A 16,929-nucleotide genomic window follows, 5' to 3' on the forward strand; every position below is an offset into this window, starting at 1 on the left:
GGACATCTTGATGGTTTTGGGGCATTTCAGACATGTGGGTACAATATGTAAATTCAGTATTGACCTAATCATTCTATCATCTGTCCAGCTTTCTGCTCCTCGCATGGCTCTGGTGATCCTGACATCCCTTACGTTACAATGTAGGGGTATGCTTACCCTGCTGAACATACACGTGTGGCCTTCCTCCAGGGTCCCAGTGGACCTTTTCTATGAACTTCCACTTTTGTGCCCCTGCAGATAGTGGAAGTTTGTTGTTCAGCAGGCCCTTCTATTTGTCTGTGGGACAGGGGTATGCATCGAGGAGAAGCTATAGTGGTGTTGATGGTGGGGGTGCACTGGCGGTTATGGAGGCTATTTCCTTGTGGGTATTTTGTAATCTTGTAGCTTCCTAACCAAGTCAGGTGTGGGTGCCCCATCCCACTGTGCTCGGTTGGCTCTGTACTGCATCAGGGTTCACCAGGCTAGTTGGCAAAATCAGTTAGCACTCTCTCTTCCCCCTCATCCTTCTGCCTAGAGGTGTCAGCCTGATATTGCCGAAGATCTGGGTATACCCAACCCCCCTGCCGACCCCTATTCCCTTGTCCTCGGAATGACCCCTAGCATATCCTCCCCGGGACCCAGTAATCCCTTTTGCATCACTTTCGTTCGTATATGTAACTGCTGGTTCTCTTGCCGCCACATAAGAGACCCTTTCTTTCTTTTTTTATGGTGGGTGTGGTCCAGAGTGAGTAGTTATTTGTTGGACCAATCCCCTTAGCTCCCCTAGGTTAGCTGGGTGGTTATCCTGCCAAATTGCAAGTTTACCAGAGTAATAGGGGGCCAAAGAGGCAGCGCCATCCCTTAAGGACTGGACACTGAATGCTAGCTCATCTATTGGGGTGGCACCGTCAACTGCTACCAGACCAGCCATTACTTGCATCAGAGCCCATCGGGTTAAATAATTCTTGGGGTCCTCATTAGGCTCCTGGACGGAGGCCACAACTTGTGCTATAAAGTTATGCCTGCCTATCTGTTCCCCAAATGTTGCCATTAGACCCAGGACACTGACCTCTAATTTCCAAGGCCACACATACCCCCATGAGTCGGTGGACTTCCAAGGTAGTTAGCCTCTCTCTTGCTGCAAGGTGTCTCGCTTCAGGGTCCCCAAATGTTCAGCAATTGCCTTTAAATCAGTGGCCGATACTGGAACTGTGGTAATGGTTGTGCTACACCCACCCGCTCTGGGAGTTGTTACCATGGTGTGTTGAATCGCTGCTACCAGGGCTATGGGAGCGTGCCCATCATATCTACATTCTTGCAGACTATCCCATATATCTTCCTCCCGAGTTTCCCTGGGGTCCCATATTTTTTCCTCCCAGGCCAGGCTTTCTTTGGGCAAGTTTTGATCCCATTCTCCTGCTGTGACTGCTGCAATTTGGCAAGTTTCAAAGCCTAGCTTCTGATTAAGCTGCTTAATAATGGATTCACAGTGGTTATGGTTTGCAGGAGCTCTGCCTTGTTCTAACGTTAATTTCTACACCAGGCCCTGTAGGTCTTGGTTTTCTTTTAATATTTTATTTTTTCCCTCTACCTGTTCCAGTAATTCTTCTCCCTTGCTTTTTAGTTCCCATACAGTATCTTTAAGCCTGTCCAATTGTCCGTGGACCCCTGTAGTTAATACTTTCCATTTATCTGCTTCTTGTTCACTCACGCTGAACTTTTCATGCAGTGTAGTATTTTCTGCTTGGCAATTTGCCAGCCAGAGGAACGCCTGATTACAGGCTTTCCACAATAGCCAGAGTGCAGCCAAATCCTTTTTTATTGGGGTTGAAGGTTTATAAATCAACAAATATTTTGCCAATTTGTCTTCCAAATTGGCTATGGTGTGGACATCAGCTATTGCTTGTTCCATCCATGGGCTATGGCCAAATTTCTGCAAAATTTGTAACACAGGTAATCTCTTGTACCCACAACAGCTTTTTCAGCTCCGCCTAAGCATCGTCCTTAGGGGACTCCTTTCATCTGAACATTTTGTATTTAAGGTCTTTGGTTGGTTTATATTTCTAATCGTTCTAAGATTCCGTGTGCCTGTGCTTGGTTCGGGGCTTACAACAACCCTTCTCTTTTTTTCACCTCTGTTGCCCGTGCCAGTGCCAGGGCTTGCAAATTTAACCCGTTCCAGGCCAGAGGGAGAGACGCTAAGCCTCCCTCTGTATCACTCAGCCTACTAACACTGAGGGTTCATACACCAAGCATAAAAATCCCTCCCAGAATCGGAGCGAGAAACACTAAGTTCTCCTCTTGTGCTCAGTCTTGCTATGGCTGAGGGTGTATGCACCAAGGATATTTTGGGTTAGAGTGAGGATCTCTAAGTCCTCCTCCTACTGCCTGACCCTACTACGATCAGGGGCATACCCACCTCCAATTGTTTTCCCCCTGCAACCTGGGGTGGAGAGAAGAATGCTAAACCTTTCTCCTATTTCTCAGCCCTGCTACGATATCTTTTAACCATCAAAAATTTCAATTCATAGAATATCAACAGTGAAGACAATATTAACCACAAATGGTTCCCTCTTTACTGCCCGGTATCTCTATGATGGGATGTGCACACCTGAATGATCGATCACTTTTAAGTGTATGGTATACCTTTTTAGCAGTATTTTCAACAATTACAGTGCATATTCTTCCCCTTTGCATTCTCCACCAAAAATGTTATGCTTATACAAAGCACTTGAAATCTTTTATAGGGGAGAAGGCAATGCGCCACATTTATTGAGAATACAGCAGTTAGCATATGCTTTTCAGTCACACACACACACCATGCACACAGTCCTGCCAGTTGATATTATAGTTACCAGTCCAGAGTCTGGATCAATCTAATGGCCAGCCAGATTGGTCCCAGAGGGGAGCCGGGCTCTGTCGGTCGCGATCCGATGCTCCTGGAGTTGTTGGCAAGACGAACCCGAATTTCCATGGCAAAGCACCCTGTTCTTATAGTTCTTTCTTTTCATTGAAGTCTATGGATTTTGCTGTGTCATTTTATGATCAGTTACTCCGTAATTGGTGTTATGTTTTCATGGCTTCTTTCATTCCAAAACACCTCCAGGAGGGTCATCCTATCCTGGTTTCAATTTAATTCATTATCTTGTGTTAGCCTCCACCTCAGGGCCGTCAATCTGCCCTTTCTCAATCATGGATGCGCATTGATGGTTCTCTGGTGTTGATAAGTCTTGTTAAGTCTCTCCTCCCTTGACCATCTGTCTTCAGCAATGGCCTTCGCACCTTATCTTTTCCTGATGCATACATTCCTCATTCACACAAACAGTTCTTTGCAGAGACTTTCCAAAGGTAACAAAAGCAGTGTTTTATGTTGAACAAGAAAGGCATTGTAATAGACCTTACTAAATCTTGTAACTGTCTTTTCCCACACTGGGGCCTGGGCTTCCGAAATTCCTCTAATCTAATTAATATAGACACAGACAAGATCCTGTCTGTGATTTACAAGACATGAACAAAAAGAAAATGGCTAATACTAGTATTCACTATCCTATTTATTTATTCTAATACCTTAATTCTTACTATAATGCATACAATGTATATAGTCAAAACACAATCAATTATATAGCACAGTACCCATGGTACAACACAGTGCAATCCTAAAAAGGGCTGCCCTGTCGCCTGGGGTGTTGCCGAGTTTCCTTACTGCCCTTGAGTCAGTAATGGGCGGCCAGTGTCCCAGGCCACCTGTGTGCAGTAATCATCTTCACCTGTTGCTTTGCCACTCCCCCATTGCTACAGGACTTTTGAAGAGAGATGTGCACGAATGACGTGTGCGGGAGGTTGATTAAAATGGGAATCATTGCACTGGGACAATCCCATTCTCTTAGCTGCTGAAGCTTGGCACAGGGGCACAAAGGCGGTTACAACTGGAGAGTTCTTTAGCTGCAGTGGATAGTCATGACTTCTATAGTGCCCCGTCGTGCCTTTCGCCTTCCACAATGTGTTGTTGCATTGCTTTTCAAGCTGTTGGACCAATATATGGTCTCTTTTGCCTTGGCTACCAGAACAGTCTTTGTATGCTTGGGAGGGCAATCCTTAAATCACCGTCAGTTTTCACACTTCCAGTTACGCTCACCAGGTTTAGCCTGCCTGCCACATACTTACAGCTACTTGGAGCCACAGGTGAGAGCTGAGTGTACAGTGGGAACCAAAGAGGAAAAGAACCACTCAATATCCCTTGTCTGTGTATACATACACAATAACACATTCAAGACCTACCTCCTATGGCACATTAGGCCGAAATTATGTATCTGGACCTTGTAATTGTGTGGCACATTGGCACATCCCAAGACTTCTCCTCTTCATTACTCTTTCAAGCCTAGTATACTTCAATCAATGTAATGTCCCTTATGGGGTTTAATCTGATATTAAATTCAATTTATTTTACTCTGACTCAAAACTTGCAGTGTCCGTCAGATGTTAGTATTGCATGTATAACTGCATTGTAGCTGTTGGGGAGAAGTTGTAGATTTTGACAGCAGGAGAGTAGGAAGCCATTTATGTCCGTTGATACTGTCAAGGGGTTACATTTACTCTTTCTCTTTCCATTCTGGGGAACGGCGGAAGTGAATTTAAATTTGACAGTATATGTTTACCCCACCATACCCTACCCAATATCTGCCTCTAAACTGTTAGCAATAGATATATTAGCTTGATATTTCTGCTACAATGAAATCTATGGTGTGAACAGGGATAGAGTTAAGATTTTTTATCATTTATGTAATCTTATTTGTGATTTTTTTTTTTATAATCTGTAATGTTTTTACCTCATTTTCTGCTCTAAGAATTAAACTCTTCATTTCATTAATCATTTCCTTAACCCTTTTATTGGTTTATTTTGCCTTAAGTGCCTTCAATTTTTGGATCTCTGGGAGCAGCTAAAGAGTTGGTGACCCTTTGCTTTTGTAACACCTCTTCTATATTTATTTTCAGAGATTTCTTCACTTGTGTTCAAATTATTTCTCAACATTTGCAGTAGTTTAATATAATGGACAGTAATTAGGATTCTTTTTCCTGGAAGATAGCCATAACAATTTTGGACTTGCTTTCGATAAGTGGCAGGCTAATAGGTTAATGTCACTTATATTACGCATCACACATTATATTTTTGCTAACCATTTATATTTAATTTAGGACTCTGGCAACAGGCATTCCTGAGTATGGCTTTTTAATAAACCCCAAGAAGACCATGATGAATTTTCCTGTTGATGAGGATATCCCAGGATGTTCCAAATTTAAACAGTTACCATATTGCGCTGTGATCCCGTGGTGTGGGTTGTTACTAGATATACAGACACTTGAGGTTTACTGTGACTACTCCAGGTAAATATGGACACTGGTTAAACTTCCTAGTATAAATTAATATGTACTGAGATGCACAAGAATATTGTTTTTGCTAATGATATAGGTGAGTCCACTACAAAATGAGTCTGATCAGCTCTGCCTCCCATACAATGAATGAGAACATTCTGTCGTGCAGTAAGAGGCCTTCATCATCACTCCACTCTAGCTTAACATTTCACATCCAACCCGTAGTGGTTTCTAAGAAATGCATCTGATGGTCTGTAGTTCAGTTTCAAGTGAACAGATGTCTATAACAACACAACCTCATAGCCTCAGGTGGTATTACTGGACATCTTGCTGACATTCTGAATGGAAGAACTAAGGATTGAATGGGCTATGGAACTTGATTAATTTCCTGTGGATTATTGGGGACTAAACGTGCTACACTCCAGTGATATTCCCTTAGTGGGGCTAAGTCAAATTGATTGAACTGTATCATGGAAAATTATAGTGGTAGCTCCCATGTGTGTACCTGATGTCTGGATAAACTTTGGTTTCTAAGCTTGTCAGTCAGGCACTTTTCATCACCAAAAATCATATGAAAAAGATTATGGTTCTGTTTCTACTCTACCATTTTTGTGGATGTATTATGTACACACACACTGCGTGTATATATTTTTTTGTTCATGGTTGGCACTCTAAATTTTTTTTTCTTTAAGAAGAGAATATACGCCCATGGAAACTGTATCTTGTGAAAAAGGAGGCAGTCACAAGATGTGAACCAGTATTTTAACATTAGGCGTGGAGGAAGAATGGTGGACTTCAGAAATATTTATAGATGGCGAAGTGAAAGGTTTGGTGAAAGCCTAGTTTCAAGGAGAGAAAAATGGAGGGTAATCAAAGATAACATCAAGGTTGCTAACTAGAGTGACTGGTAGGATAGTGGAATTGTCATCTGTGATAGAGAGAGAATTGCTTAAGTGGCTTGGGAAGAGAACTTTAAAATAGGACTGATGCAGGGCATTTTCTTGGAGGTCCCTTCCTTGCTATGTCTGTTATAAGAGTGCTCTATATCTGTATGTAAATAAATAAGGTGCCAGTAGATGGCACTCAAGAAGATGAAAAATTATTCCTGGATTTTGTAGGATAAGCAAAGCTTGTTGATAGGCTCAGCAAATGGCTTCTTCTGTGCAACTCTTTACATGGTGCTCTTAACACAATGCAAACAAAGAAACTCTTGACACTATGGACCCACGTGCTGTGGGAGTATTGGTGGTGGGGAGAAGGGATGGGGTAGAGGAACTTATAGAACTTTGGAATACCTGCTGAGAACGTCTTTGAGTCAGATGGGCTTCACTTAGGTTGCTAATCTTTTATTTTTAAGGGCCATCAGGGACCACTATAATCATCTAGTCTGAATCCTACCTAATTTAGGCATGGAATTTCACCCAGTAATTACTGCAGCAAATTCAAAGTTGGTTGAGATAAAGTACATCTTTAAATCAAAAACAGATGTCTTTCTAAAAGATTTCAATGAATGGAGAATTATCCCATTCCAATGATTAATTACCCTCACTCACTGTTTTAAAAAAAACCCAAAAACCTGAACCTTATTTCTAGTATGAATTTGTTTCATCTTTCACCATTGGACCTGTTGTGCCTTTGTCTGCTAGATTAAAGAGCCCTCTCCTACCAGAAATCTTATCCTCATGTAGGTACTGTACAGGGGCGGCTCCAGGCCCCAGCATGCCAAGCGTGTGCTTGGGGCGGCAAGCCGCAGGGGGCGCTCTGCCGGCACCGCAAGGGTGGCAGGCAGGCTGCCTTCGGCGGCTTGCCTGCGGAGGGTCCGCTGGTCCCGCGGCTTCGGTGGACCTCTTGCAGGCGTGCCTGCGGAGGGTCCGCTGGTCCCGTGGCTTCGGAGGACCCTCCGCAGGCAAACCGCCGGAGGCAGCCTGCCTGCCGTGCTTGGGGCGGCAAAATCCCTAGAGCCGCCTTTGGTACTGTAGACAGTGATCAAGTAACCTCTTAACTTTTTTTTTGATAAGCTATGTAGATGGAGCTTTTAAAGTCTCCCGCTGACAGGCAGCTTTCCAGATCTTGAATTCAAGATCATTCAAGTTATTGTCTAAACCCTCTCCAATTTTTCAATACCTTTTTAAGTATGGACACCTGAACTGGTCACAGAATTCCAGTAATAGTTTCACTGCACTAATGCCTTACACAGAGATTAAAATAACCTCCCTTTTTCTACTTGATATTCCCTTCCTTATACATCCATGGGAGTGCATATTGTAAGTATGGCCTACGTTCTTTGTTCCTAGATATATATCTTAGGTCATATTAAAATGCATAGTCTGTATAAGTGACCTGTTGTCCTTTTTATTTACCACTAATTCTTGTGTTGTCAGCAAACAATTAACTAGAAAAAAAAGTAAATTCATTGCTTATGACAATAGTGAATATTACTTCCCCAAAACAGATCCTTGCAGGACCCATTGCAAACATCTCCATTGGATGATCATTTCCCATTTACTTTTTGGCACCTCTGACCACTCCTTTAATAATAGTAAATAATACAATCTGTATAGAATAAAAAGGGAAGAGCTAGTCAGAGTGTAAGAAATGGCTTCAGGAGGGGCTGCTGAAAGTCCTGAGGATAAAAGAACCTATATTGGAAATGGAAATGGGGGCAAGAGAGGATTGTGAACACAAATATTCAGGATAATTTAAGGAAGAAAATATGGGGAGCAAAAAGGCAAAATGAGTCGTCATAGCAAATCCCAAAGGGATGTAGCCTCTTTGCAGCTCAAGCTCTACCTGGATAGATTTCTAATTAGGCTGAAAGAGGAAAGCGGAAATAGGAAGGGCAGTTATAAGTATATCAAAGGAAAAAATTCGAGTAGCAATAAGATGATTGTACATCTATTTTAATCTTTTTCTACCGTTTATAAAGTTTACAGAAATAATCATGTTAAAACTGTATTGTTTTTCCTCTTGTCTTTGTAGTTATGCCTGTACTTCTATCAGGTCAAGTCTCGCCTTCAATTCAAGCAACACAGCAGGGAAAAACATGAAATACAAACTTCTCACAGTCCTGAAGCTGAAATGTCATAGTTTATTTCTCAATTTACAGGTGAAAATTGAAAACTAAATATTTTACTTTTTTTTTTAATTTAGTGTTTCCAAAGTAATTTTAAATGTCCTTAGTTCTGACACTTAGTCTGATTGTACAAAATGCTGAGCATATCCTGGAGGTGCTGAAGTTACTGAAAATTGAGGATGCTCAGCACTTTGCAGAATCAGACCCTTGCAGAATTGTGTGAATATGTGATTATAGGAATTTTTCAAGGGTGGTATAATATCTTATTTCCCTGTGGTCCAATCCCAGGCTGTTGGATTTGAACAAAACATACATTTTTAGAAGCACTCTAATATACATTTGTGTAGATTTATCTTCTTTTTTGTGTCTTTTATTCTAGGTTAACAGTCTTAGAACAGTTTTCATTAACATTTATAAGATATTTTTGCTGCAGGCCTACAGGTATGTCAATGTCTTCTTCAATAACTCAGAAAATTTCAGTACTGTTACATGCCATGTGAAGGAGCTGTGGATTAGAGAAAAGTAATACCATAACAGTTTGCCCAATAGTTTTTGTATCAAGTTGTAGCATTCTTTCTACAGGTATTAAAATATATCAGCCCATGTAATGTTGAAAGATTCAGGATGTGCCGGTATATGAAGTGTGTGTTTAGGCTACGCTGCATTTTACTAAGTTGATCAGGAAGCAGTTTTGTTTTTAAAAAATTTTAAGCATGCACAAGTGACATAAGGAAGAAGAAGTCTGGGATGAAATACTGTTCTGCTCCATTAGGATGACCAGAAAACATCATTCATTAACCAGATTATACTGAGAACTGCGTGTCTGGTGCAAAACTGTCAGGACTTTGACCTGTATTCTTCTGGTCCTGATTAAGGTATAATTTTCCCAAGTTAACTGCAGTTTCTTAACTGCTGATAATTTTTAATGACTTTATAGCTGAACAAGTGTAGCTGTTCTCAGTGAACGTTTGCTGATCTTCAGATAAAGTTTATATTTTGGTCAAGGACAAATGAAAATGATCGGTATTAACAACCAGCCAAAAAAGAGAGATTTTAATCTTTGTGCTTCACTTGCTGCTCATCTGCAATTGCATGTGGGGGAGAGCAAAGTAGAACACAAAGGGATGGAAATATGCAAAACCATAGGAATGGGGGACAGGGTAAAAACTAAGTAGCTTGCTACCCATAAGATTGTAGGAGCCTCTCCATGCAAAGCATCCATGATGGGCCATGATGATGTTGCCCTATAATTCAGATGAGCTAATGTGTCCTGTTTGTAAAATTCTCTTGTCAGTCTGTATTGTTCTCGCCACTGGACCATTCCTTGTTTAAGAGGGGAGCTGGAAGTAATATGCTTGCAATTGTACTGTATTCCCCAAGCTTGCAATTCAGAGCTGATAAACCATGGCCTGTTGTCAATGACTGTTTCTTCTTGAATGCCAAAAAAATGTCTTTTTAAACTTTTCTTTGACTTTTTGACTTGTGGATCTAAATCTATTGAGTAGATTTTCTACAAATTTAGAAAAATATTCAGTGGCGATCATATAGATAGGTCTCCCCTATTTACACTGATCTAGTGCTTTTCTTTTCCAAGGGCTATCATTAGGGCCCTACCAAATTCACAGCTGTGAAAAATGCATCACAGACCGTGAAATCTGATCTACCCTATGATATCTGGCTACTGTAGGGGAGGGGCAGGGCTTGATGCGCCTCAGCCAGAGGCTCTTGCCGTGTGCTGGCTCCAGTGGCTAGTCCCAGCTGAGCTCGGGAGGGATGGGACTTCCTCTTCCCCTGCATAGGCCGCTCCCAGGGCCAGGTCAGACCCACCTCCAGGAACCTCCCCCAGCTGCAGGAAGCTGTGCAGCTGCACTGCCTTCAGGGCTCACCTGTAAGGTTGGCCCTGCCCTCCCCCCAAAGAGATGACCCCTCATATCGTGTGACCCTCACTGCTACTGGTGGCAGCACTGACTTTAGTGCCCCTGCCAGCAGCAGCACAGAAGCAAGAGTGGCAATCCAATTTCAGATGTAAATATCTAAAACCATTATACTGACTATTTTTAAAATCCTATGACTGTGAAATTGACCAAAATGGACTCTGAATTTGGTAGGGCCCTAACTACCATGTAATGCTGTGGCTGAACAGTTCTTCTAGTTTTATCTTTCTGACACCAGACTTGCATGATTTACTCTGCATTTTAGGTGAGTTTGTTGGCCCACTACACTGACATTTATGCTTGCTTCCACCATTTATTGAGGCCCAGATGTCCCTCACATAACAATTCCAATATGTCATCCTATAAGGTCTGTGGGCTAAACCCACAAAAGACTTAGACACTTGACTACAAATAATTATTAATAATGATAATTGCCACTTTAGATGTCAAAGTCCTACATATATGCACCACTGCAATCCTCATAACCCTCACTCAGCTGTCACCAACTCTGTAGGTACCTAAGTTTCTCCCAGTGAGCATGTGCACAGCCATCTCAGACTAGGTGTTTGGATGCCTACCCCATGCTAAGCCACAATGGGATCCTCAAACTAGGTGTTCCCCAACTTGTCTTGCCTGTGTCCACTGGGCATGCTCAGAGCATGCATAACCCCACTCAAAACAGGAGGTGCTCCTGTTATAATCTTTTGTCCAGTGTCTCGAGCACTCCCGCATGATATGGGAGACCCAGGTTCATTCCCCTCCTCCCCCTCATGTTGAAAAGGAATTTGAACTTAGGGTCTTCCTTCTCCCAGGAGAATGCCCTAACCACTGGGCTATGGGCTATTCCAGGGCGAGTTTCTCTCAATCTTTCCTGTTGAAGTTGTTCCACTTTTTATAAATGGTAACTATGCATTGGAGCAGTGGGACTAGAACATGGGTCTCATATTCCAGGTGAGTGCTCTAACACCTGGGCTGTAGAGTTATTCTCTCTTTTGTTGGCCCAAAGATTATTTAATAACCCACAGTGCAGTAGCTAGGGCATTTACCTGATAGGTAGGAAACCCACATTCAAATCCCTTCCCCACATCAGGCAAAAGGGGGAATTGAATCTGGGGCTCCCATATCCCCAGGTCAATCATAGAATATCAGGGTTGGAAGGGACCTCAGGAGGTCATCTAGTCCAACCCCCTGCTCAAAGCAGGACCAAACCCAACTAAATCATCCCAGCCAGGGCTTTGTCAAGCCTGACCTTAAAAACCAATTCTGTAACCACTGTGCTAAAAGTTATATGGGGCAGTGGTGATACCAGTATTTACTAGCTACATCTAGTAAGGGGGACTACTGCACCAACTAACCAACTATCTTCTGCTGGTGTAAATTTTTCTAGCTCTATTGAATACTACTACTTCTGTGCTACATGAGGGATGTGGCCTTTTATTTTCCATGACAAAAGCAGTATACCTTTCCCCCAGTATTGACTCATTAAACTTGTTTAAGTCTACAGATATCACCATACCTACGTTTTTCATACAACTCCATAGGAAGACACCATTCTGTTTCAATAATTCTAATACCTCATTCTATTCCATTCTAACTATTGTTTCACTTTGGGAAGCAGCTGGTTTGGGCAGAGCTCAAAGGGCACAGCCCACCTTTCAAAAGAACTTGCACAGGTTCTCCCTTAAGTAAGCCATCTTTCCAACACCATTTCAACTTCCTATATGTTTTATGTGGCCTATCTCTGTGGCTGTGGTTTGAGCTAGAAGATTACTTACAATGGATCCATTAACATCAAAGGTGTGAAACTCATACTGTGACACAGGGTCTGGGGTCCCTCCCTAAGCTATATTTCATAACAAGGGAGAATGGGTAAGAGGAAAATCCAGTCTGCCTACTTGAATGGCCTAAGTTGTAAGTGTTCAATAAATATTTCTGTTCTGTAGTTATATCATATGATGATTATGATATATACTGATATATATATATATATACTCTCCATTCCAAGAGTAACTCAAGAGGATATTGAGTAACAGTGGCTACTAGAATTAGACGTTTTAAAATCAGCAGGTCTGGATGGATAACTTGAATCCAAAAAATTTAAAAGAACTGGCTGAAGAGCTCACTGAACCATTAATGTGATTTTCAATAACTCTTGAAACACTGGGGAAGTTTCAGAAGAGTGGAAGAAAGCTAATGTTATGCCAATATTTAAAAAGGCTAAATGGGGTGACCCTGGTAATTATAGTTCTGCCAGCAGGGGTAATACCAGCCTCTTCCTAGTGGAGGGGCTGAGGTGGGCTAGACAGAAAACTAGGGGTGGGCTGTGCCGCTTCCCTCTCTAGTAAATTCTGGTCCCACCCTTTGCCAAGAGGCTCTGCCTCCTTCCCATTGCCCTGCCCCTCTCCCTGCTCCTCAGATAGATGCTGGCCCCCCCTTGCCACAAGGCTCTGCTTCTCAGTGGGTTGAGCATTGGCCTGCTAAACCCAGGGTTGTGAGTTCAATCCTTGAGGAGGCCACTTAAGGATCTGGGGCAAAAATTGGTCCTGCTAGTGAAGGCAGGGGGCTGGACTCGATGACCTTTTGAGGTCCCTTCCAGTTCTAGGAGATTGGTATATCTCCAATTATTACCTTTTATTACCTTTATTACTCTCCTGCTCCTCAGGTAAGTACTGGTCCCACCTCCTCCTCGCCCCACCCCTGAGGCCCTGTCCCCTGGCCAGGTTGGAGGCCAGAAGCCGGAGCTGGGCAGTGCAGGGTGGCTGCTGCTCTGGCTGGTGCCATGGTGCAGGCAGCCAAGGTGCTCCCCCGTCTTCTCCTGCTGCTGGTGCCCAGGGCTATGGGGCTACAGCTGCTCTTCAGCTCCCCGCCGCTCTTTGGTTACTTGCAGCCAGTAAGAACCACCTGGGCGGGGGGGTTTCCTTGGGGAGCAGCGACCGCGGGGGGCCGGGCACAGGAGCCTGGGCCAGAGCGGGTCAGTCCAGGCCATTATGGGGAACCCCAGACCCTCCATCTTCCCTGGGCAGCATGCCCCGGTGGGCAGGGACACAGGCTGGGGACTGCTTTTGGGCTTCCCCTAGCCACTGGTCAGTCTTCCTCTGCCCTGTTGGTGGTGGTGCTGCTGCCTTCAGAGCTGGGCACCTAGCCAGCAGCCGCCACTCTCCAGCCATCCAGCTCTGAAGGCAGCAGCAGTGGAGAAGTAAGGGTGGCAATGCATACCAGGCCACCCTAACTTCTGCATAAAGTTTGGTCTTTGCACTGGGAGGACTAGCTATGACGGAGGGGTGCTAAGGGATAATTTGGGGAGGCCATACCCTTAACAAGCCATGCACCGCCACTGTCTGTCAGCTTGACTTTGATCCCAGGCAAAATAATGGTACAGCTGATATATGGGACTCAATTAACAAAGAATTAAAGAAGGGGAATACAGTTAATGCCAATCACCATGGGTTTATGGAAAACAGATCTTGTCCAACTCTTTTGTCCATGTCATGCGGTACCAAGCCAAATGCCTCACTACAAGTGTATTGCATCAATACTATTGCCTTTATCAACCCAACTTGTAATCTCATAAAAAAAAAATTGAACGAATCAGAATGAACATGGCACACATTAAATGAATTCAAACTGGCAGATCTCAAAATGTAATTGTAAACGGGGAATCATCAAGTGGAAATATTTCTACTGTGATCCTGCAGCCTAGTTTAACTATGCTTTTAACATTTTTACTAATGACCTGGAAAAAAAACATAAAAAAAATTGGGGAGTGGTAACTGAAAAAGACTTGTGGGTCATGATGGATAATCAGCTGAACATGAGTTCTCAATGCGACACTGTGGCCAAAAAGGTTAATGTGCTCCTTGGATGTAGAAATGGGGAAATATTGAGTAGGAATATTGTATAGCTCTAAATAATAAAGAGGACAGGTCACTGATACAGAGCAACGTGGACTGCCTAAGTATAAGCAAACAATTGTGCATTTTAATACAACTGAATATAAATTTATACCTCTAGGAACAAAGAATGTAGGCCAAACTTTCAGGATGAGGGATTCTATCCTGCTGTAGCAGATGCTACACTGGGACCACCTGAAAGCTGCCAGAACAGCTGTTGCTGGGAATGGAGAAGAGATTTGGCCTGAGTTCCTCACCACCATCCTTTAAGGAGCACCATGTGGAGCAGGAACTGGGCAACCTCTTCTTCTTTTTCCCCCTACCCTGTAAATGTATGTCTGTTTTCTCCTCTCTTCCCCCCACTGTGACCCTCAGACCCAGCATCTGGTGCCAGCTGTTCATTCTTCCCTTCACCCAAGGAACTAAATGGGGCTCAAGATTCCCACTGCCTTTCCGAGAAAGGTATACAGGAGAGCCAGACCACGCTCTTCCAACTGCCACTCTAGATCTGGTACTGCCTGGCTTGGGGTCCTGGGTACTGGAGGAACAGTATCTTTCTCTCTGTGCCCTCATGGCAGTTTGAGTCAACTGGGTTGCTTGTTCTGACAGTCTCAAGGCTGGAACATGTTTGAGCCAGGAGAAGAGTCATTTTCACAAGACTGTGATACTGAGTAGGGTGTCTTGAGAATTCACTTCCCCTTTTCACTGTCACACGCTACAACCTTTGGTACATCAGTCTGACCTTCAGCAAACACCTAAGAGAAGGGCCTTAAACAGAGCCTGGAGTAACGGGGAGTGTCTAGTTTAGCTGCAATAGTCTAATAATGTTGATATTGGTAAAGAAGCTATTATTATACTTCTAAATATTGTGTAGTGCCCAGGGTCTCTGATCAATGTTTTTAATTTTTTAAGATTGTCACTCGAGATTTTAAAAGTTTAATAGACTCTTCTATTATTAGGTTCCATGCATGTGTTCTCCAGCTTCCCTTTAACCAGCAAGTTAGAAAAAACCCTGGCTTCTTCCTGAGGATCATTTCTGATACTGCATCTTGCTGCTATTCTATTTTGAAAACCAAAAACACAGGTATGGCATATTAAGTGGTTATGAATACCATAAAATAAAGAGGAATTTTAAAGTTTTAAAAATACACGTGTGACGGGGTTCAGAAGTGCAGTCCAGACCAGTGAGGGGTTGCCACTTGCCCACAATCCTGGGTGCCTCACAATGCTTTGCTGTTGTAGCTCACAATCAGCCTACCAGCATGTAGATCACACCCTGAGCGTCTGTATGCTAGACAACCCTTGTTCAGCTGTTCTGACCTCAGTAGCCTGTCTACAGCACTACTCTGGGTTCTACCAGCCTTGGTTGAAACCAGCAAGATAAGCCAAACTCACTCATAGTTTATTTACCTAATATGTAAAAATGGACCATTGTCTTTTCCTGACTGGGCTGGTCAGAGAAGGAAATATACATTCCTTTGTCTAATGTTTATTAACAGGCTTGTTTATCAACTCTCCGATTTGCCTGGCATGAGCTCATTTTAGTTATCCTTCAAAAATATGTCCATAACTCTTAATACCCACCACAGACATACATCACACAAGATTACTAATGATCAGTGAGTTGTTGATTTTCAAGCAGTACCTCACAAAGCATATTTTGCACAAAGATTATTACAGTAGTGTGTACAATGTGAATACAAGATGCTTAGTGTCACCTCAACCCCCTTACAAAGCTGCAGGAGGGTTAGCCACTGGTTGACCCATTGGCAGCAGGTTAGAACCCACTGTTCTCCAACACCTCAATATGTTTAATTACATCTGAAATGACCATCCTAAATCTATAGATTAAGGGGCACCTTTCCCCCTCCTTAGCATCCATATTTCCCCCAGTGGTTGCTTCACACCCCCTGGGTCACCCAGTCCAGAGTTCTGTCATCCCTGAAGGTGTTTACTCAGCTCTCTTACCTAGTTGTGCCAGAGTTCCACTGCTCCTAGCAGATCATGGGCCACAACACCATCTTGCTGTGCCTCCGTTTCCCTCACCCAAAACAGTAAAAAGTTGTCACCCTTAGGGCATGAAACCAGGTCTTGTCCCCCTCAGAGTCTGCCCTGCTCCCAGCTGCATTCTGATCCACCATCTCCTCTCTGCACTCAGCAGTTTCTGGGCCACTGCACTGTCTAGCCTTGCCTCAGTTTCTCTGATTTCAGTGGCGTTCTGGCCCACAGCATTCCTAGCTGTGTCAGAGTCTTTAGCACATCAGCAGATCTTGGGCCACAGCACCTTTTCAGCTGTACCACAGACATGTTCAGCACTGACTCTGTTTCCCTGGTGAGGGTTTACTGCTTCAACCACTGAGTCTGGCTATTGTGGGTTTGTATCTGAGCCCTCAGGCTCAACCCGTTTACCTCAATACAGCACAATACAGCATTACAAACAACACATCAAGAAAAAACACTTCCCACAGTCAGAATCCTGGAATAACTTTTAGAGCCCATAATGTCGAAGGCTACAGGCAGAGTGATAGGGTCCATCATACCCACATCTGGTTCTCTGTTAGCCTCCTATCGGGTACACCATTATGTCTTTCCTCCTGGGTCCCATGAGCATGACTTGTCCCTCCTCTTCTGTCTGAGCTGCCTGTTTGTCCTTGTCAGCAAGCTTCTGTTGCTCCAGCTCTGC

General features: G+C 43.4%; 1 protein-coding gene across 4 annotated transcripts in view; it reads left to right on the forward strand.

Annotated features, from left to right (window-relative positions):
• Positions 1–16,929, forward strand: part of TERT (telomerase reverse transcriptase) — a 127,677-nt gene that overhangs the window by 82,711 nt on the left and 28,037 nt on the right. For 3 of the 4 annotated variants that reach the window (XM_039522697.1, XM_039522698.1, XM_039522699.1), the window contains 4 exons: positions 5,173–5,361; positions 8,329–8,455; positions 8,802–8,863; positions 15,206–15,330. In XM_039522697.1, the coding sequence (XP_039378631.1) occupies positions 5,173–5,361; positions 8,329–8,455; positions 8,802–8,863; positions 15,206–15,330 (503 nt within the window). Of the gene's footprint in view, positions 1–5,172; positions 5,362–8,328; positions 8,456–8,801; positions 8,864–9,194; positions 9,298–15,205; positions 15,331–16,929 lie in introns of those variants that run through there. The other variant, XR_005593687.1, reaches the window with a different exon arrangement.

Source organism: Mauremys reevesii, linkage group 2 (genome assembly GCF_016161935.1).
Source record: "Mauremys reevesii isolate NIE-2019 linkage group 2, ASM1616193v1, whole genome shotgun sequence".
NCBI lineage: Eukaryota > Metazoa > Chordata > Testudines > Geoemydidae > Mauremys > Mauremys reevesii.